The sequence below is a fragment of the Diabrotica undecimpunctata genome, chromosome 2, assembly GCF_040954645.1.
Source record: "Diabrotica undecimpunctata isolate CICGRU chromosome 2, icDiaUnde3, whole genome shotgun sequence".
NCBI lineage: Eukaryota > Metazoa > Arthropoda > Insecta > Coleoptera > Chrysomelidae > Diabrotica > Diabrotica undecimpunctata.
Window position 1 is genome coordinate 11,508,865 of NC_092804.1, and position 23,757 is coordinate 11,532,621.

Below are 23,757 nucleotides of genomic sequence, written 5' to 3' on the forward strand. Positions count from 1 at the left end.
TTGCTTATAATATGCTTCTATTAAATTAAGTGGATTGGTGCAGTTAGTGACGTAAATGGAATACACAGAAAGTTAAAGAAGTAAACATGCGCCAAAGGGAAAAATTACAGTTTCAATATTACTTTTTATACCGTTGACTATATGTTTTAACCAAGTTAAAAAAAAGTGATACGTTACAAAACGAAGTACATCAGACCATTTGTTGACAATGAGAGCATTGATAGAAAAGGAGAATACCAACTACTCGTATTTCATACCTCCATAGGCTATGAACAGGATTTGACAGTATTGAGATGTGGGCCATAATTATTGTAGAATAGATTCGAGATATAGGCTATATAATAGTATTAAATAGTATTTATGTAGAAAACTGCGATAGTACAACTAGACGATAAAATATAAATCCCATCCCCATTAAGAGAGGTGTTCGAAAAGGCGACGTAATGTCTGCATAAGAAATAAATACTATTCGTTGGGTTTACTTTTTTTTACAAGTTGATTTTTTACAACTTGTTGTTAGTTGTCTATACGGAAAAACTACAAAAGGAGCAGCCAATATTAGTTTCCAAGAAAAGTTTTAAATGCTTCTTCTTCTTCTACGTAGGCTTTAAAGCCTGTTTCTTCTTCAATATTAGCCTCCTAAATTGTTTAAATTCTTGCACCATCTTTTTCTTGGTCTTTCTTGTTCTTCGTCCATTTGGTGACGTATTATTTCGTGCTATTCGAACTATCCTACTCTACTAATGTGTTCATTCCACTCCTGTTTCCGTTTTGTTATCCATCTATTACGTCTTCTATATTGCATGCTCTTCTTATATTTTCGCTTCTCTCCCTATCCAACAGACTTTTTCCTGATATTCGTCGAAGTATTTTCATCTCTGTTGTTTCTAGTAGTCGTCTTGTTTTAGATATGTCAGGTCTTGTCTCCGCCGTGTATGTTCATATAGGTCTAATTGCTGCTTTATAGATTCTTGTTTTTGTGTCTTGTCTTAAGTGTTTGTTCTTCCAGGCTGTGTCATTGAGAGATCCCATAAGAGAATAGATAACATTAAATGTTATCTATTCATGTGGGAACTTAAACATCCTTGTATATAAAATCAAATAATGTAACTCAAATTCAATTTAACAACATTTAAAGGGTATATAGCCAAGTATTTAGTGGCTCAAAACATGTACATCCAGATAGCACTGATGATGGAATATTAATTCCGAAAACGTTCTGTGATGTAGCCCGATAGGGTGTTTTAATATATACTTTTTAGAAAGGAATTTTTAAATAAATTTTTTATTTTTGTATTTCTCGACATAATTGTGGATATAAGGAGGAGATTGAGCCCAAAATAGCATCTGTTGGCCATGCAAATTCTGCGATAGTATTATTTTCAGTGTTAAGGAGCGCTCCCAAGTATACAAATTCGTATACTGCTTCGATGGCGTCGTTGTCTATAACAAGTGGTCGTAGGATTTGTGGTTGCGTGCTTATTTTCATGTACTTCGTTTTGTTGATGCTTATTATTAAATCCATTTTTGTAGTTGATTCTTTTAATGCTACATACGCCTCTCGTACAGCGTTTTCCGTTCTCCCAACAATAAAGATATCATCAGCATAGGCCAGAATTTGCACTGATTTATTATATATTGAACCAGTGGTTGTGATTTGTGACATACGTATTACTTTTTCCAGAGCCAGATTAAACAGTATAGAGAAGAGAGGTCCCCGGAGCAGCACGTTATTTGTTTTAAAAGGTTCGGACAGTTCTCCCTGAATTCGTACTCTACATTCAACTTTTTGAAGAGTTAGTTTTGTTAAAATTACCAACTGATTTGGTAGTCCTAGCTCTTTCCTTGTTTTGAACATTTCTCTTCTATTCACAGAGTCGTAGGCTGCTTTGTAGTCTATAAATATGGGATGAATATTAATGCCAAATTCCAGTGTTTTTTCCAAAATTTGTTTCAGGATTACAATCTGATGAATTGTCGATTTACCCCCTCTGAAACCAGCCTAGTATTTTCCTACTATCCGTTCTGCATATGGTGCCATACGGTGACATAGTACTGTGCAAATATTGTATACGCTGCATTTAGAATCGTAATTCCTCTGTCGTTAGAGCATTCAAAGATATCTTCTTTTTTGTTTACGGTGCAAAGTATTCCAATATTCCAATCATTGGGGACGGATTTCTGTGTCCATATTTCTTTTATACGCACACTAAGCATATTAACACTAAAAACACAATTAATTGATAACGTTTATTTACTTAACAGTGCAAATTTATTATATCGACGAACTTATTTGATTTGTATTCGTTCTTATATTTGGTGCGCGTATGCTTCTAGATTGTAGTAGAAATCTCTCGGCGCCGGTTTCGAACGTTCGATAGGCTTTTAGACTCTTCGTGACGTCAAATCATCGTAGAACGCCATTAGAACTATGTTTGTACTAGTACTATACGACAAAATTGAATTGTATCGTGACATTGAGCCATCAACAAGGAGATTCACTCTGTTCAGCGATACTGTCAAAAATGTAAATATTTCCAACTTCTCTTAAAACATTTATTTTGAAGTTAATTAATGTCCAATACCAACTATTATCAGTTGCTGTCCCTTTGAAATTGTTTTTCTTGCTCCTACCATACCCTGTATTAAAGTTCCAATGTAATTTTTTTTTCGTTATTAAAAACAATAGTTGTTTGTGTTCTTCCTTCTAAATCTGTTATGCTTTCGCAAATAGTCCGGCCTAAGTCATTAAACATTCTGCTTTTCCATCAAGAGTTGACGATTATTCCGTGTCCGTGTCTTTTTCCAACGCAACCCTAATCCATAAATGTTTGATGACGTCGCTTCAAAGTTGGTAATTGCTTTTCTATTACATGAAAATTTAAGGTCATACATCGCAAAGCTTTATCAGTTTCTTCTAGTTTTAATTTAAATGTTCTTACCGAAAGTTTTTTACGTGAACTTGAACTATCTTGGATTTCACTTACTTCATTTGTAGATGGCTTTACACTTGAAGACTAACGCCTAAAAATATTCATAGGTTAGTAGAGGTTCGATATTTAAAATACTATTTTGCTTTAACCTTTACTAATGTTTACAAGTTTGTACAAAAATCAAATTAGTCGTTTTATTGTTAATAATATTACCGGAATTAATATTAACCTCACCATTCTTTCTGGTTGAACCGAGTTGATTATCATTGCGCCGAGCTTTCGACATCCTCTTCGATGTCTTCTTCAGGGCTTCCGAGGTCTCCCGAGTCCTCCCGAGTCCTCAGACACTGATCACTTATCAAATCATTACTAACCTTTTGGAACAGTATATATATATATATATATATATATATATATATATATATATATATATATATATTATTAACACTAATTACTTTGTTGAATCGTTTGGAAAAAAGATAGAGATAAAGTTTGGTGGATTATAGTCAATAAAAGGGACTGTTAAAAGACTATTTTTTTCTACTACTTTCAAACATGTGTTAACATTCTTTTTCAAGAACTACAAGCAAAAAAGTAACTCATCAGATAAGTCTAGATTGGTTAACTGAAAATACTGCATGAACTAAATTCACTAACATTAAGTTTTTAGCGAGGAAAAATTCTGTAGGAAATGGAATGTCTCCCTGGCTACATTTTGTAAAATAATGGTCTGAAAGATTCGTATTTTGACCAAAATCATTAGAAATTAAATTATACATAGCAACCGATAAAAAAAAGGGAGTACAAAAGTCCGTTAATGTCACGAAAGCCGAGTTTGAGCGAAAGTAGCTTGGTTTGGAAAACGTGAGAATTTAAAAATGATTTAAATAATCCGAAAATTTTTTTAATTCATCTTCTTCATGTGCCATCTCCTCTTAAAAGGTTGGCAACCATCATGACAATTCGCACTTTCGATACCGCTGCTCTAAAGAGGTCAGCAGAAGTGCAGTTAAACTAAGCTCTTAAATTGTTTAACCAGGAGATGCGTCTTCTTCCGCGACTCCTTCTACCCTGTATTCTTCCTTGCATTATTAATTTCAGCAAGTTATAACGTTCGCCCCTCGTGACATGTCTCAGATATTGCAGTTTTCCGACTTTAATTGTATTTAAAACCTTTTTATCTTTTCCTATTTTAATTCATAGAGATCCCAAAAGAATACAACACGGATATGGAGAAAAGAAAGCCGCCAATGTGATATCTGGGTAGTGCTGTGAATGAATTATAAAAAAATAATGTAGTTATTTTTACGTAGATTCTTAATTCCTGTTCTTTTATTCAAACTATTATCACTTTTGCCTATACATACCGTTTCCAAAAAGGTCTCTTTGAACTTGTTGCCTTCGTTGCACAAAATTGTTAATGTTATTAAAGTCCATGATGTTAGATTTTTTTTCAATCACATGCTCGGTCAAAGCATAAGATGGTTTCTTTATTCTACAGTCACTTTTGTGGGACATACTCCTTCCAGTTTCGCCATTATACAAAGCCTCACACTGAATAAAATTGATGCTGGACACTACATTCGTTTTCTCTAACTTATGTATAGGATATTTGGTCTTTGAATACAGAATGCAATGGTTTTGATGTTTTTTGTTGTTCTTTTTACATTGTCAATAAACCTTTAGTGAGTGTCCCTGTTGTTCCTTATATTTGTTTTTTCTTGCTATAATTTTCTCTTTTTGTTTGATTCAGTTATAGGGATTTTATGAGGTTTTTTGACTCGAATATATACACTTTTTGCACTAGCAATTAATAGTATAGATTATACACTTATGTATGTATACACTATATAATGTACACTTATCTATGCACTTATGTGTATATGCATACACTTTTTTTTTCTTTAGTATTAATTATATCAGAATACTGATATTAGTAATTTTTCTTTTATTATATCTCAATACGTAATTGGTTAAATAGCTAAGTGCTAAAGCCACAAAAAAAATAAACCTTTAGTATTTGTATTAACTTAGGTGTTAATGATGGTATGTAGAGCAGTGAACGATAATAGATGTTAGAAGCAGTCTTCTGAGATCTCGTAAAAACTGATCTATCTATTGTTCCACCTTTTACGCCATCTTTTTTTTTTCAACATATTTCTAGAAGGAACAACATTGCTATTTCCGAGAGAAATAATTGTATATTGATGCTATGAAAATAACAATACGATACGAGATTCATCGATAGACAGAACTTCCCGCTTTATCATTTCCTTGAGATATGAGAGTTGGTAATATGAGTGAATTAGAACGAGCACGAAAGTAGAATGAAATGAAGATCTAGGAGATGTACAAAAGATTTAGAATTTATAAAAAATACTTGAAAAAATTAATGTTTATAAAAAGATTTTTGGGCTTGAAATCAACTAGATGCTTAAAAAAATGGATGTCTGCAAGAAATACAGATTGGGAAAGAGTATTTTAATGTTAAAACCAGAAACATTGTAAAATAAATAAAATCATGGTACATAAATAGATAATAACACATAGTGATAACTAAAAACCGAATTTTCCGGAATGTGTGCCACAGACAAAGCAGGAAATAATGGAATTATAAGACTAAAATTATTATCTTTGTGAGACAATACCCGTATGCAAGTGACGCATGATGCATTTATTAATTTTAATGAGACCTATTTTCAGTCCAGTCATGTTACATTACCGGGAAAGGTTCTCTCAAAGGTTTCCTGTAAAATATACGGAATCTAATAATAGTTTCATTAAATATACATAATGAAGGTTCTTTTGAATCTTAGTTTTCATAATAATTTCGTTATTTGCTATTCATGACCAAATTGGAGCGTCATAGAACTACCAACGCGTTCAAATATTATTGGATTTATCTGGCAAAAATATAATATATAACTAAAAAATAAAAAAATGAATCCTGAATATTTGGATCGTATTGAAATAATTTTAACCTTAACACGCAAAAGAATAATAATGAGAAGCGATATCTTCTTCATGTGCCGAGCTCGATTATCGAGCGTTGGCTATCAAATTGGCTATAGTAATTTTGTTGACGGCAGCTCGGAAAAGAGATGCAGAGGATCTGTTAAACCAATCTCTCAGGTTTCTAAGCCTTGACGTTCTTCTTCGACCTGGCCCTCTTCTTCCGTCTACCTTGCCTGGTATTATTAAATGGAGTATATTATATCTCTCTGGGTGGCGCATAACATGGCCAAAATATTGAAGTTTGCGATTTTTAACTGTTTTGACGACTTCCGTAACTTTTCCCATCCGATGCAAAACAACTTCGTTACGAACTCTATCCACCCAACTTATTCATAGGATTCTCCGATACACCCAGATTTCAAAGGCTTCTAGTTTCTTGAGAAGTGTATCCGTCAAAGTCCAACCTTCGACACCATACAAAAGAGTAGAGGACACATAACATCTCACTAATCTAATTGTCAGACTTAAAGTAATATTGTTTCCACATAACAGTTTCTTCATCTTAAAGAATGCAGCTCTGAAGCGATATAGGAGCGACAATTCTTTAAAAAACAGTGTTCCTGTAGGAGTTCTTACCTGGGATACAGCTGGATGAATAAATCAGAAGAAGCACTAAAAAACCTTGAAGTATAAGAAAGATCGACAAATAAAAGGCACAAACAAATTTAAATACTTATGATTCATAGTTTCAAAGAACGGAATACCAGAAGATCGATCTGCGTATTTCCTGTAATTCTTCTCAGTAATCTCTACAGTTTCCAGTAGCCTTTGCGTTGTGGCTGTGTCGGGTCTTGTTTCTGAGGCATATGTCATTATTGCTCTTACACTGACTTTATAAATTCTCTAATGTGTCTGTTTCGCCATATAGTGTTATTAAGGCATCCTGCCAGTCTATTTGCTTTTTGTTCTTGATCCCTCACTACTTTGTTCAGGTCTACGTAGCTAGACACTGTAATTCCCAGGTATTTTATTTCCATTACTTGTTCAATACTGATGCCATCAATTTCTATTTTACATCTGGTTGGTTCTTTGCTGACTACTATTGTTTTAGTTTTCTGAGATGAGATTTTCATATTAAATTCTTTTGCTCTTATGTTAAATCTGTGGACCAGTCTTTGCAGACTATCTTCATCTTGGGCTAGCAATATTGCGTCGTCTGCGTAACAGAGTATTTTGATTTCTTTGTTTCCCATTCTGTATCCTCTTCCTTTGTTAACGCTTTTGATGATTTCATCCATGATCAAATTGACGAGCATGGGGCTCAATGAATCCCCTTGTCTTATTCCGCTGCCTATTTCTATAGGTTCTTGTTTTGGTTCTATTAGTTCCTTTACCTCCGTTCTTTGACCTCTTATGAAGCGCCATATTTCCTTTTGCAGACCGTAAAAATCATATTCCATTGCTAAGCTTAAAAAAGATAAAGCTGTATCTAATAAGTGTCTTTTACTCCTAAATCCCTTTTTGGATGAGAATGAAATGCTCCGGATGGTAGGCGGCCTTGGAAACTCAGACTTTACCTTTGATCAAAGATACCTTTTTGTCCTTCCCTCAAAAAATCGTGTAGTCCGTCTCATTCTCGAGAACATGTCAGACACTGTCCCTAATTCGTCTCAAATATTGGCCTTTGAATCGACTATGAGAAGTCAAAGAGGTCATTCATCAATTTATGGTTTGTTTTAAGTTTCGTTCCAAAACCGCTACCCAGATTATGACAGATTTACCAAAAGAACGTTTAAACTCCTTTTAAATGTTCAATTATATCGGATTAGATTTTGGCGCTCTCTACCAGATAAAGGCTTTCTACATCCGCAAGGCTCCTTTAATAAAATCCTGTATTGCTCTTTTCTTTTGCCTGTCGACTAGAGCTGTTCATATTGAAGTCGTTTCCGGCCTCTCTACAGAAAAGTTTCTTCTCGCTCTAAAACGCTTTATTAGCCGTAGAGGTCTCCCTCAGATAATATTCAGTTCCCACACCACGAACTTTCTTGGTGCTCGTAACTAGTTTAAATTTTATAAATTTTTAAAAGAAAAGGAAAGCTCCCGTTCTCTTAAAGATTTTCTTGTCTCATCCAGAAAAGCGCAAAGCATCATATGCGTAGGGTCCTGGACTGCTCCCTTTCAAACGATCCCTCTGATTTTACTTACCTTATTCCTAGACACTTCTTGATTGGACAATCTCTCACCTCATTCCCTGAAAATGATGTGATCAACATTCCCGAAAATAGACTCAATTTATGGCAACATCTCCAACAATTGTAAGACAACACTCCTCCTCTGTATTGGGTACTAGCAAGAGTGATTGAGGCATTTGCCTGAAAATATGACTAAGTAAGAATTGCCTTGGTCAAAACTAAACGTCTTCCAACGTTCTACATACTTCGAACAGACTGTACCTGATGTCTATATTCATAATAATATATAAGTGTAAACAAATTTGCTGTTTTTTAAAAACAACTCTGACGCCAGGGTGACGGCCGCTCACTCAGATAAGGGTTGAGTCTGGTCAAAATTAATCGCAGTCGTAGTGGGTCTCAAGTCGATAAGCCACGTGTGTGTGACGCTGTCTCAAAAAGTAGTGAACGGTGATCATTCAAAGATTGCCAGATATTCAAAACCCGGTATAAATGAAATGTGCTAAATCAAAGGATTATTCTTTAATATTTTCTTAAGTACAACTTGATAAAAGCAAACACATACTGAATCAACGCCTTGAAGTCTGCTAAGTTAGATCGAAGAAATATCTTTTAACATTTCCATGGTCCTAAAATATTTGGTACTTTATTCTTCGAGGAAAGAAATTTAATAAACTTTCCCCAAACAATTAGTGGAGATTAAGTCGAAGTTTCCAACAATAATATTGTTTTAAGATTTCTCTGAAAGCAATATTTATCAGAAAAAATTGGGAGTAAGTAATTTTTCTGTTTAAAAATAATAATCCTGATTTGTTATTATATCAATGGTGTAGCTACCTTGATTCTCACATTTTTAAAACGTGAAATAAACAATTTAAAAATAACTGAAAAAAGTTTAATATTAAAACTAAAATACGTTACCGCAATTAATGTAAGTTATTCAAAAGAATATTTTTTTAGTAGTGGTAGGTGGATTTATTACTTGTTTATAAAGAGTTCTAAAATCGATATTGAAAAGTTAAAAATCGTAATTATCAGCGTAAACAAAAACTGTCGATTTAGTATATTTGTTCGCCTACAAAAAATTTTTAAGAATTTTTTTGAAGCAATATTTGTATGAACGTCTTATTGTATAATAAATCAATGTTTCCCAAACCTTTTTGCTCTGTAGAACGATATTTTTGGTTTCCATAGACCTGGTAATGCCGAATTTTTCGAAATTTACTCGAAGCGCTCAAGTCTATTTAAGAAAAAAATACTTTTCGTTTTCTATCCCTTCATTATTTTTCTTCGATGGTTCTGTAACTCATTATCGCCTTATATTCTCCTCGCAGACAATTAACGACCTTCCTCTTCTTCTTTGATGTGGTATGTAAAATATTGCTTGCCTTGACCATATATCTTCATCCATTTGTTTGTGACCATACCACACTAAATAGTTGTCTAGTTTCAACACTATCTGCAGTGGAAAATTTGTCCTCCTTTTAATATTTTCATTTCTTCTGTGATTGTTTTTGGATATACCACACGCTCTCCTTAGATAATATATTTCAACTACTTCAATTCTTTTCCTATCCTTTTTTGACAACCTCCAAACTTCTGTCCCAAAAGTCGTGATAGACTCTTCCAAGATTCGATAAATTGTCATTTTGGTTTCTTGTTTAATATATTTAGACCATAATAAAGAGTTTAAAATGCGTATCGCTTTTTTGCCCTGCAGCATTCTATTCTATATGTCTCTCCTCGTAATTTTTGTTCTTTGAATATTATATACCAAACATATTTGTATTCTCCATTTTTTCTTCGTAATACTGCTCATTTCTAATTCGGAATCTTTCTCATCGTTCCGTATTTTTAGGTATTCTACCTTTACTTTGGAATTCCTTTTGATTTGAAAGATATTTTATACAAATTGTTCTGCCATAACAAGAAAGCATTCGCTTCGTTTCATTTTCTCATCTTACTATAATTCCACAAACGCATTTTAATATATTTCCCTATTATTGTGTTATATAGAAATAAAATTTTAATTCACAACTTCGTCTTGAAATAGAGATTCTGGCTTTAACTACCAACTTTATCCAACCTCATCAAAAAATAAAAAGAAATGTTCGAGTGGTGTTTTTCCCGCAAGATCATGTAATGTTCTCTTTTTCTTGGCATCATATCAAATCAGTGCATGAGTATAGTCAATTGCTCCGTTTGGCCATGTACCTGCCGTCTCGGACATCGCAAGTTATTTCTAGATTTAGATAAAAGACGCTATCTTTTCGTTTTCAAAACTTTTCGTCTGATGAGTTATAATCAGTTTAATAATTTGTACTTCTGTATCCCTCAAAAGTTCCTGCAATATCCTGCGAAGCTCTGGTATCTTCAAAATTGTTATCGTGATAGATGTCCTATTGATCAGTAACTTTTTCTACTGCAGGAGGGATGTATACGGCATCAATTACATCTAGAAGAAAAGTCAAATTATATTGATAAGTTTCGTTCGCGGTACCAGTAATGGACTAGCTCAGGATTCTTTCGCATGCGCAATGTAAAAAATGCTAGTCCGAAATCTTGTCGTTAGCGGTTGCTTAATTCGTAGTTTAGAACCAGTTTAACCGATCCTTGGAATCTGAAGAGAACTTAGAGTTTGTACATGCGCAATAGGAATTTCAAAATACTTCAAAACATTTTTCTGTGCTCTGTGACTCTGTGCTTTAAACCAAAGAACCACCCACTTTAAACCAAACAGGTGATTCGTTAGCGTTGGCGCATATAACTGTTTACTTTTCGTTCTTTGTGTTATTTATTCGTTCTTTTCATTATCTAAGTGTAGTATTTATTTGTTTGAGTCTAGATAGTTTATAATTTAGTTTTTACATCGTTTAATTTCTTGCTGATTGATTGATGGAATATATCCAAAATCCAAAAGAGCTGCGGTACAGCAAATCAGGCTGTCAAATAAAATAAACCACGCACTGAAGACTGAGATAAAAGCGAAAGAAAGATGGTGGAAAGCTGAATTGGATCCACTTCAAAATTCGTTCGTGGTGTAAATCAATCATAAACTGATTATGAATTGCGCTTGCGTACGATCCGATTACTAAGAGGATTCTGAACTGATCCTGAACTAGTTCATTACTTACAAGGCTTACTGTAACTGTTCTGATGAGCCTTATTAAGGCGAAATACGTATCAACAGATACATAGACGCTTTGTACGTGAAATCAAATCTTGACTGTATTTTTCATTTTATTCGGATCTACTCTGTACGAGTACTAGAAACCAATTCGCTAATGATTTCTGCTTAGTGGAGGAGACATGTCGTAGAATGCAAATTTTAGATTCCCCATGTCTCTATTAACATCTTTATCAACGTCTGCTTTGCCTTGCAATTTTTAGAAGGCTCAGATTAAGGCAGAAATCTGAATTGTGTTTCGAAACTATTTTACGGATTTATTATTAGATGTCGCTATTGCGTCCGTTTCGATGCCATTTTAGTGTTGCTTCTTAAAGACAGGAAAGATTTATTTTTCACGTTGAGAACGCCTAGGAATAGCTGTTCTGATGAGCCTTATTAAGGCGAAATACGTATAAACAGATACATAGACGCTTTGTACGTGAAATCAAATCTTGACTGTCTATTTCATTTTATTCGGATCTACTCTGTATGAGTACAAGAAACCAATTCGCTAATGATTTCTGCTTAGTTGAGGAGACATGTCGTGGAATGCAAATTTTAGATTCCCCATGTCTCTATTAACATCTTTGTCAACGTCTGCTTTGGCTTGCAATTTTTAGAAGGCTCAGATTAAGGCAGAAATCTGAATTGTTTCGAAACTATTTTACGGATTTATTATTAGATGTCGCTATTGCGTCCGTTTCGAAGCCATTTTAGTGTTGCTTCTTAAAGACAGGAAAGATTTATTTTTCGTATAATTTTTCGTAAATACGTATAAACAGATACATAGACGCTTTCTACGTGAAATCAAATCTTGACTGTCTTTTTCATTTCATGGTAGTGGATATTTAGATGTTGTCATACATTTGGTCTTTTCTGTCCACAGCCGGTCACAAGCCCGGATAACAGAGGAGGGCTGATGGGCCAGGTTAGCGTCCTACCTAACCTAACCTACCCATTGTAAAAGAAAACAAGGCTCAAATAACCGATATAAAGCCTATAGACTACAATATACATAAATATCATGAATACATATTTGTATTGAATTCCGTCAACAGCTTCTTCCAAAGCATCTTTCAATTTTTGCTGGCTTAGAATTCTTTTGAAAACCATAGTCACTTACTGAAAGATGTTGACACTTCAAACTAACCTGCTTGTCTAAGTGCAAATTCGCAACTATGTCGGAATCTTTTATCTAATTATCTCGAGAAGGGGGTTGAATAAATTCGGAGAAATTGAGTAAATAGTAAAATTTCCCGACAAAGAGAGGATTTATTTAGATGAAAGCTTAGAAATATTTATTTGTTTATACCTTGACAAAAGTTTCGTCCTCGGTTCAATTGTAAATTCCACGAAAATATGTATCTAAAATTCCAGAACCACGTAAGAGCATTATAATTGAGTCTATAATGGAACAAAACCCAGATTAAGATTATTATTTCCGAACACGAAAGGGTTTTAGCCCAGGAAACGAAGCTTTAAATAGGACAAAACCTCACAAATTTTTCGAAAAAGACCGATTTCCATAAAAATTTGGGATTAAGTTCAACCTAGTTTCTACTTCAAAATCTATATTGTGCCGACGGAAGCTTTTTATTTTTTAAAAGTGAAAACTATCCCTTATTGTCAAAATCTATAAAAAAAAAGCTTAAAAAGAGTGAAATTTGATTCAGATAAATTAAATAATGACAAATAATGAGTGTCTGATACTCTAAATATAATTAAGTGATATATGGTTTAATTCTCGAATAAATGAACTTTTTTTCCATAGTTAATGTTAAAGTGTTGCTATAACAACTGTTTTGAGTAGATAAAGTATCACTTTAACCGCAAGGGTAGATAAAGTGACACTTTAACAGCAAAGGTAGATAAAATGTTTTAACTTTTTTTTATTCAATAAAATTTACAAATTTAAACACATTAAGGATTAAAAACAACTGAAATTTTACAATTAACATTATTAGAAATATCTATTTTTGGAGCATCACAACTTGTACTCGTTTGATTAAACACTTGATTCGAGGTACTGGATTGATTTTCTGGTCCGCCAAGTATACACTTGGATACAGCAATCTTATTGCTTATTGACTCTTCAATGTAAGATTCTGCAACAGATGACGATTTCCATCCACCTAAACGTTTAACTTTTACTAGATCAGCTCCAGAATTTGCGACCATAATAGCTGAAGAACGACGGAAACAATGCCCCGTGTACATTTCTGAATTTGCAAGTTTCAAAAAATCTGCAATCTTCTTGGGGATATTATATATAGTGTTAATCCCCACTGGTTGAGTAGTGCACTTTTGCTGTCGGTAATTTACAAAAAACTTACTGTGAGATACGTTTTTGGGGCGCAAGGCAATATACTTTCTCACAATTTCCAAGAAACTCAGTCCACTTTTCTTGTCAGTAATACAAAACGACCTTTCCTGCTTGGTTTTAGTATCAGATAATGAAACGATTATCACCGATGTTCTGTCGTTCACGTTAAACACTTCTAACTTTTACAATTCATCGAACCTAATCGCTCCATGCACACCAAAAATAGCAATAACCTTCATCAACAAATAGACGTCATCAGGAGCTTCTGTCAGAAATTTAATAATGTCATCTGACTCCAGGATTTTGGACTTTTTAGCTTTGTATCCTCCACTCAGGTTTTTTAGTAAGGTGGTTAACTTGCTGAATTTAGAAATGTCGCAATTTTCATTCACCGACAACGTACGCTTCAGCATCGAATAATACGACCATAATGACGCTTCAGAAAAATACGCCAGAAGTATTTTTTCACTCACGCCATTGATATTCTTAATGCTTTTCCACTTTTTAAAAGACTGGTATTCTTTCTCATATATCATACTAGATTTTTGTGGCAACAATAAACTTTCTGCTTCCAACGCTGCATTTTCTACATCTGATGGCAGGTTTTCCTTTTCTTGTGTCAATTTCTTTCCGTCCATTTCGTATTTATTCACTTTGTACACAAAACGCAACAATGTTCTCCGCAAAAACCAAAACGTAACATTTGTTGACAGATTAATTCATATCCCTAGCAACGGAGCAACACAATTGCGATTTTTGTGCTAAAAATTACAATTTTCTTTGAAATCCTATTTTTCGCCTGAACTTGAAGTCTTGCTATAGAAAAAAATGTTTTATTGCACACGACGATAAAATCGCATTATCTTCTCGAGCATAATTAGCGTCTCGACTGACGTCTCGACGCTAAAAAACGCTCTCGAAGATAAAGTACAATTTTATCGTCTTGTACAATAAATAACTATTAATCAAATAAAAGGCAGATATCGAGCACAGTTTTTTATATCTTGCCCTTTAAAGTTCTTTCGCCCCTAGAGCATATTCAGGGCCATTTCGTCAAAATTATAGGCTATCCAACAATTTGGTGAATGGCATAAACATTAACTGATACATTTATACAACACGAGACAAAGGACAAATAGTTTAAATTTTTTTTTTTATTTGAAGAAGCTACATGACAGCAGTAGGAAATGATAATACACATATATATTTTGCAGTTTTAATTATACTCTAAAACTACTTTTTTTCTAAAATGAAAATGAAAAAGACAGCAAAGATTTGATTTCACGTTCAAAGCGTCTATGTATCTGTTGATACGTATTTCGACTTAATAAGTCTCATCAGAACAGTTATTCATAGCCGTTCTTAACGTGAAAAATAATCTCTGTCTTTTAGGAAGCAACAATAAAATGGCTTCGTTATGGACGCATTAGCGACATCTGATAGAAAAATCGGTAAGATAGTTTCGAAACAAATTCAGATTTCTGCTTTAATCTGAACCTTCTATAAATGCAAGGTATAACAGACGTTGATAAAGATGTTAATAGAGACATGGGGAATCTAAAATTTGCATTCCACGACATGTCTATCAACTAAGCAGAAATCCATAACGAATTTGTTTCTTGTACTCATACAGAGTAGATCCGAATAAAATGAAAAAGACAGCAAAGATTTGATTTCATGTTCAAAGCGTCTATGTATCTGTTGATACGTATTTCGACTTAATAAGTCTCATCAGAACAGTTATTCATAGCCGTTCTTAACGTGAAAAATAATCTTCTCTGTCTTTTAGGAAGCAACAATAAAATGGCTTCGTTATGGACGCAATAGCGACATCTGATAGAAAAATCCGTAAGATAGTTTCGAATCAACGTATATCAACGTCTGTTATACCTTGTATTTATAGAAGGTTCAGATTAAAGCAGAAATCTGAATTTGTTTCGAAACTATCTTACCGATTTTACTTTTTTTCTCTTTGCCATGAGTCTAGTGAGAAATAATTGTACCTGACTAAAGAGAAACGTATTGCAAATATGCATAAAATACTGTAAAAGAGGTCGGAAAATGTCGGAGATGCCGATCGAAAACTGATATAAAATGCAATCAGAAAATAGAGGTACTTTAAGCATGATTTCGTCGGCTCGATGATGCATTTATTGAGAGCAATTTGATTATTTTAAAATATTCATGAGGTCGTTCTCTTTGAAATGAAATTCTGTGAAATATTCATGAGTTGTTAGCAATAGTGGTTTAAAAGACTACGTTGACAATGTACTAATGGACGTTGACAATTTAAATTTCATCTCTAAAGTATTATATTTATTTTACCGACCACAAAGTTTGCTTTACAACATCAAACGAATGAGGCTAGCCAGATATTATATAATTGTATTAAAACATCAGAATCCAACCGAAGTAGACCAAACTTCAAACGTTGCTTTGCACGAGTCCTTGAAACTCTTTTTAGCCATTTCAATTGCACTGAAATATCCAGCGGAGTTGGCATTTTATGGCGGTGCTCATAATGCCGTTTTTTTTTTCGGCGCTTTGTAACAGCGAGAAACGTCTAACCGTTTTCATGTTTATTACGTGATTAATCCCTAAAAGCACGACCGTAAGGACAATAATGAAGAAAATTTGCAGGAATACTTTCGTCGGCGACTAGAAACGTTGAAAATGAAATCGATAGGAAAGAATCTCGCACGCGACGGCCAATTTTAGAGGTGGGATGTTAAATAGGAACGCAGAAGAACCTAGAAGCCCTAATTTTGACTACACACGTAACTACAAACTTAACAGCCATGCCTGATCAATTATTTTGGTATAAGCAGTCTCTAGGACCTACAAGGTAGTTTGAGCAAACATGTTAATTGTACAAGTCCCTTGAGAATAAATTAATCTTTTGGTCTTTATTTTGTGCTATAAGGGTTGTCTTTTTAGTTTTGTATATAGCCATAAAGACAAAAAATATATAGGCCTAAAGTACTGTATTGCTTTTTAACGTATGTACCACCAAAATCGATACACTTTTGCATACGTTTGAACCAATTCGTAAAACAGTTATTACAGTCTTCCATTGACACCCCAACATCGCTGTTTTAAAGGCATCGATGGCGACTGGAATTGCTGCCCCCATATTTAATTCTTCATCTTTGGGAACGTGAAGAAGTAGGTCGGGGCATACGGTGGATGATTTAACAATTCGATGTTCTGAAGCTCCAAAACTCTATTATCTTTTGGCAGTGTGAACACTTGCATTGTACTGATGTAGGATTATTCGCCGTTGTGTGTTGCTTTGTCCAAGTTTTGCGACAACTTCTGGTAAACAAACGGTTATATACCAATCAGAAGTAATCGTTCTTCGATCTTCTAAAGCATTTGTTGCCACATGACCATATTTTGACACAAAAGTTGCGACCATTTACTTTGACACACTTCGAGCACGGATCACTTTTGTTGGTTTTTCCTTATCGTGAAACACCCATGCAGCGGATTGACGATTTTTGTTTGGTTCGTAGGAGTAAATACAAAACTCATCATCAAATGAGGGATCCAACGTTAAATCAAATTCGTAACAGCCAGTTCTTCATTTAGGATCTTTTTAATTGTCTTTGAAATGCCCAAATATGCCTCTATCTCCCGGTATGTTACATGGCGATCATCCTTAATTAGCACGAACCGCATCAATATTTTAATGCGTGACTACTGATTTGGATGGACCTGGCTCAAATTCGTCGCTGAGATTGGAGCGACCACAATAATGTTCTCGGCTAGGATCCATTTTTCGACCGACTTGTTAATTTCAAAAATTCATTGTATCTACACGCCTTGTTGTATCGTAATGAAACTCTCGATTTATGTCAACAAAAGATTGAGGTTACATTTGTGTCGGAAGATTTTATTGGGGGCACCCTCTAAGCAGCTAGATGCAACACTAAAAAGACAAACCTCGTATTGTGAGTTGCGGAATCTTACGGAAATTGCTTATAGGAAAATATAAGTTTTTCGAAATGTGCCATTGGTGCTTAACATTGTTGTGTTTTTTGTTGTGATCGCTTAATTTCGAACAAGCAAGATTTGATTTTTGGAAACAGTTAAAAGAAGTCGCAGCGTGCTAAATCTGGCAAATAGAGCGGTTGTTCCATAAATTTTTAAAGTAGCAGGTCTGGGCTATCCTACCACATCAAAACTCTGGCACGAGATAGGTAATCATTCCCGTAAACCTTATGCAAAGTATCATAATTTTCTTATTTAACCAGAACCAGTAACCAGAAAACTAGTTTTAGAACTTAACTGTTCTCCATATTCTTTTCAATGTCTTTCAGTTTCTGTTCAAAAGAGGAAATCTTTGCAATCCCTTTTATCTTTTCTTTAAAAGACGAAATATCGGCAGCAACTTTGTTTTCAACGAAGATATTTTGTCGTCAAGTGAAGAAATCGCAGAAATGACTTTATTTTCTAAAGAAACATTGTCCGTAGAAACTTTGGAAATATCAGAAGCAACTTTTCAAATATCACCAGAAACTTTGTTTTTCAACGATGCAATCAACGAAATCACAGCAGCATTCTTGCCTCCAAATGCATATGTTACTGGATCAAAACCTTCTTCTCGCAGGGCATCCTCCAGCCGTTGTCCTAATTCAGCCTTTTTCCCGACAGAATTTAATTCTCTATGTTCCAATTCACGTCGTAAATTAATCACTTTTAAATCACCAAGTCTTGTAGCTATTTTTCATATAATTTATTTAAATATTCCAATTCTGACACCAAGATAATGTTCATTTTAATTATTTATTTAAAGTCTTTTTAACACTAACACTAAAACACGATGACTGACTTTAAAATCTAAATTGCTCTTATATATATTTCGCCTTACTCTTCTAAACGCTTCCAAAACCCAGCGAGATTCTCTCGATGCACGTCATGACAGCCGTATCGCTTCTCCGACCGCCGCGAAGGTTCGATCAGGGGCGTAGCAAGGGCTTGGCGTAACAATAGGAAGACATTCGCACATTGTCCACTTTGGACCAGGTCGAATATATTGATGTTTAATCGGCATTGTGTGGTTCGTTCATATTACATCATATCTTGAGACATTTTTGTGAGAAATGATACTGATAGAGTATCGGTACGGTGAATTGATATACATACTACAATCTCGGGCTCACGATATTATTACGTGAACCTGCTCGCTACGTTACTTATTCCCAATCTAACAGCGATGTTCTACTCAGGCTATGCGAGCGATGAAGCTGGTGTTCGAGATTACAAGTTGTTACAAGTAAAAACCGCTGCTATTTAATGTTTATAGTAAAAGCATCTACCAGGAAACCCTTTTGCAAGCAAACGAAGGAATCGTAATCAATGGAGAGGTTGTAAATAATATTCGAAACGCAGACGACACTGTACTAGTTGCAAGAACCGTAAAAGAATTACAACGATTACTTACAAATATAAATATTGCCTGTAACAATTAAGGCATAAGTATCAATATCAAAAAAACCAAGTATATGGTCTTCAGTAAGAACATGACACAACCAGCACATATTAGTATAAACGGCATTCAAATTGAAAAAGTATCAAGTTACAAATACTTGGGTACTTCAATAAACGAAACTGGAGACCAAAACAATGAAATAAAAAGACGTATCGAAATTGCCAGGGCCACCTTCATAAAGATGATGAAATTCTTCTGCAACAGAGATATAAGCATCCCTCTACAATTAAGAATGCTTAGGGGCTACGTATTTAACACGCTAGGCCTGGACTCTCAAACAGAAAAACATAAAAAATATTGAAAGTTTCGAGATGTGGTGCTACCGTCGAGTGCTGAAGATAAGTTGGGTTGAAAGAGTCACAAACTTTGAAGTAATGCGAAGGATAGGAAAAGACCCAAAAATTTTGTCAACGATCAAACGAAGAAAACTCGAATATTTGGGTTACCTGATGAGAGGACATGAATACGCATTATTTTAAAATATAATGCAAGGAAAAATAGAAGGAAAACGGAATCCAGGCCGTAGAAGAATATCATGGTTGCGTAATTTGAGAGAGTGGTTTGGCTATACCACTAATGAACTCTTTAGGTCAGCTGTAAACAAGGTCAGGATAGCCTTGATGGTTTCCAATCTCCGATAGGAGTGGCACAAGAAGAAGAAGAAGAAGAAGAAGACAACTAACACCGCTCTGACGTCACGAGGGGGACTAAAAAAGAATAACGGGACAAACATATAAGGGAAATTAAATTGTAGAAAGTTAGTCTAATAAATATATTGGAGCCTGAAGTAAAAAAAAATGATATAAATAATTATGTTTTTAGTGTAGTATTGGAAGATTGTAAATAAATTTAACACTGATAATTTATGTCAATAATATAATAAAATATACGAATTGTAAAATGTATTGAACAGTATTATTGATAATGATAACCATGAAAAATATTAGTAGAGTATTTTTCGTTATTTTTTTTTAAATATTCTGATTAGTAACTATAGTCCACCTCTAACCCTAAGAGATATCCTGGTTTTTAATTGTGCGAATTGCTGTTAGGGGTATAAATAAATGAAACGATGGTGAGTTCTAGCATGTTCCGTAACATAATGATCTAATTAATGCCATTTCAATAGGCCGTTAGATAAGTTTACGCTGTCGTCGGTTAGGAAATGTCTTATTTCGTGAATATCTATTCAACTATAACGAATGGTGGCGGTAACGATTTGTTTGTCAGCTTGTCTCCGGGATATATTTGATCATTGCGTGTTTCACTTTTCGCATCTAGAATTCCCGAACTAAATGAGGATGTTGATTGGTGGAAACGTTAATTATATTATTTTGTCGTTCATCTGTAAATTTAATTTTTTATTTTGTAATTTGATTTTATCTACCTTTGCCAAGGAGATATTAGGAAAATCGACCTAAAACGATAAACCTTATACCACGGCTTCCTTGCCCGCCCTTACACTGTGTCACATTTTTATTCCTTTCTTCATACTACCAGTTGCTTTCTCCCTACTACTTCGTTTTTCGTTGATTCCCATCTGATCCTAATTTTTTCACTTACTGCGTATTTCACAACTAGCAATAGCTTGTCGTTTATTGAAAGTGGCCGATGATATCAGAAAAATGGTATATCTGCAACATTCAACCAAAGCTGGAAAATTAAATTAAATGAAACAAAACACATACATATTAATTTTATAAACGAGAAAACTGTTTTTGTTTAATTTGGACCATCCATTTAGTCCATATGCTTTGAGATAGTTGAGAACGTAGTAAATATGTCTTGACATGTTATGTGGACAGTTATTAACTAGTTAAAGAATAACCCACGAGACATGTCCATAATTCATCATAACCATTAAAGTTGTTTCATAGTTTATTAATCAGTCAAGACAGCATGTGGTCGCTCAAAGTTAATTCCAAGATGTACAATTAGCCGATCATCAAGAATACTATGTTGATAATATTAAATTAGTTCGAAACTGATAAAATTGATAGAGTTCTTTTTTGTTTCAGGAGACCAAGTACTTTAAGAGGATCACGCTGTTCACTTTAACAGACTGGAGGGGCACAAGGTGCCTTTGCTTTCCACTTCGGACCCACAAAGCACGAGGCTAGCTCCGTCCGGCTCTAGTCCAGATATGGACGATGGAGGCAAACGACAAGCCACCAGGTTGGTTACATTAAAATTATTTCCTCTTAAATTCATAATTTATTGTTTACTCGTGTGATTTATAAACATAACTGTTTATTGTACATCGTGACGTTAAGACAATTAAGCAAAGATCTATGATATATTGATGAAATATGGCACTTTATATGAGGATAAAAACGCGGATGAAGGAATTCGTAGTCTATGTATACAGAGGGAAATCACATGACGTTAGGGCCAGAAACACCAGAAATAACTATAAACGAAGAAATTAATATAAACACCTAAGAAGTTCAAAAAACGCTTGAAAAGTTGAGGAATAGGTAAATATGGGATACCAAATAAAGTTTTCAAATATTATTAAACAACCATTACAGCAACACAGACTCAGAAGTATAATTCATTTTTTGTGTAATGTAAGGGAAGTTTAAAATAAGTACAAAATTATTGAAGACATCTACCAAAACAACAAAGTGGAAGTCAGAATACGTGGATAACTTACGGAGTCTATAGACGTAGGCAACGGGATGCGACAGGGGAGTCATTGAACCGTATGCTCTTCAATTTCAAGTCAATCTTCAATCAAAAGTGTCAACAAAGGAAGAGTGTACAGAATGGATACCAAAGAATTCAAGATAGTCTGTTAAGCAGACGACGCAATATTGATAAGCCAAGATGAAGATGGTCTACAAAATCTAGTCCACAGATTCAACACAAGAGCCAAAAATGTTTATATGACGATCTCAACGCAGAGCTAGAAGTACAGATTACGACGTAGATGCAAGGTGGAGAACATCAAGGACTGGGTAAGAAATAGAAGAGTAGAATGGAACGATCATATAAGCCGAATGACAACAAATAGAGTAGTAAACACGGCGAGAGACGGTTCCTCAATAGGAAGACGATCAGTAGGAAGACCACGAAAACGATGGAACGACAACTTACTGGAGGAACATTGAAAAATAGACAGTCATGTCTCCATAAAAAGAAGGAGAACAAGAGAAGAAGAAGATCTTAACTTACAAAACTAAAACAATATTAATCACTAAAGAACCAACCAGATGTAACTTAGCAATTGATAGTGCTAGCATGGAACAAGTAATGTACCTTTATTCTCTTATAACGTTTCATTTAATTTTGTTGATTTCAGTTAGTTTTATTATGTTATGAGTTCAGTTTTTTACGAGCTGTTGTCTCTTTTTTAGCAGATGTTGTGTTCCTTTGGTTAGTTTTTGGACTCTTGGTGGTAATTCTTATGAACGCTCTTAGCATTATTTGATCATTACCTATGTTTATCGTGTTTACGACTGCTGTATATATTACTATGTTTCTTTAATTGCATAATATGTAAACTCTTTTATTCCTTGCTAAGGTAAATGACCAGTCATTGCCACTATAAGAAAGTTAAAGCTAAAAACCATATAAAGCCAAAAACCCAATAATTGCCACACAATTTTTCAAAATACCAATTATTGCCACCCAGTCATTGCCATACAGAAATAATTCTACATTTTACTGAAAAATCTTGTTTATTAATAGAAATTTCACAGGTTTTAGGCCTCAGATACATCCACTGGCAAAGTAAATTCAGAACGGATCCGTTCACCAGTGCTGAATAATTTCTTCATTTATCTGATTTAGTGACTTTTCAAAAACATAGCCAAAATGATATTTCTGAAGTTTATTGCCATCATTGTCCATTCTTCACTTTTGAACTTCATTTTATATGCCAATTTTAAGGGCCTAAACACTGATATATCCATAGGTTGTAGCAGATGGGTTGAGTTGGGATACAAAGCTATCAGTTCTATTCCATTTTCTTTGCAAAAGTTGGACACATGCAACGTAAGATGAGAAACATACCCATCAGCAAAAAATAAAATAGGTTTTTTAATATTTTCTCTAATGAGCCACGGATTAAATAGGTATATTGTAAGATGTATTCATAAAATGTACTAGAACACATCCATCCATTATCTGAAATTCCCAGATCCCAATCTTTTGGAATACTTTGTGATATGGCTGATGGAATTCTTTCATATGCCAACACAATCATTGAAGGGGCGATTTTTCCTGCAGCATTAGCTGCTACCAATACTGTTATATTTTCCTTGTGATATCCAGCAGAGCGATAAATATTTTTATCACCTTTCTTAGCCAAAACCTTTCCCTCTTTAGGTGATAAATAAAATGCACTCTCATCGGCATTAAAAACACGATTGGGTTCTTTTGTTATATCAAACAAATCTGTTGACTTTAAGTATTCCTCAATTTGACTGAACCACTGTCTTAAATTGTATTCACTTACATTTTCCCAACTGGGGGTTAAATTGTGTGACACTCTTTGAGATATTTCTGGATGTCTTCTCAAAAACAAGCGAAACCATTTGTCACTGGGACGGCTATGAATAAATGATTTCTCTCTTTCTGTAGAATTCATTATTTTCTGAACTGTATCCAAAAGCTGAACTTTTGAAACAGGAAAATGTCTTTCTGATAAATTTAAAATCCATTTCACTAAGATCGATTTCTCTTCT

At 34.3% G+C, this 23,757-nt stretch overlaps 1 protein-coding gene across 4 annotated transcripts in view; it reads left to right on the top strand.

Annotated features, from left to right (window-relative positions):
* Window positions 1-23,757, top strand: part of krz (beta-arrestin protein kurtz) — a 119,275-nt gene that overhangs the window by 37,528 nt on the left and 57,990 nt on the right. For all 4 annotated transcript variants that reach the window (XM_072522251.1, XM_072522254.1, XM_072522253.1 and 1 more), the window contains exon 2: window positions 21,085-21,241. In XM_072522251.1, coding sequence (XP_072378352.1) covers window positions 21,210-21,241 — 32 coding nt within the window. In that variant the 5' untranslated portion in view covers window positions 21,085-21,209. The remainder of the gene's footprint in view (window positions 1-21,084; window positions 21,242-23,757) is intronic.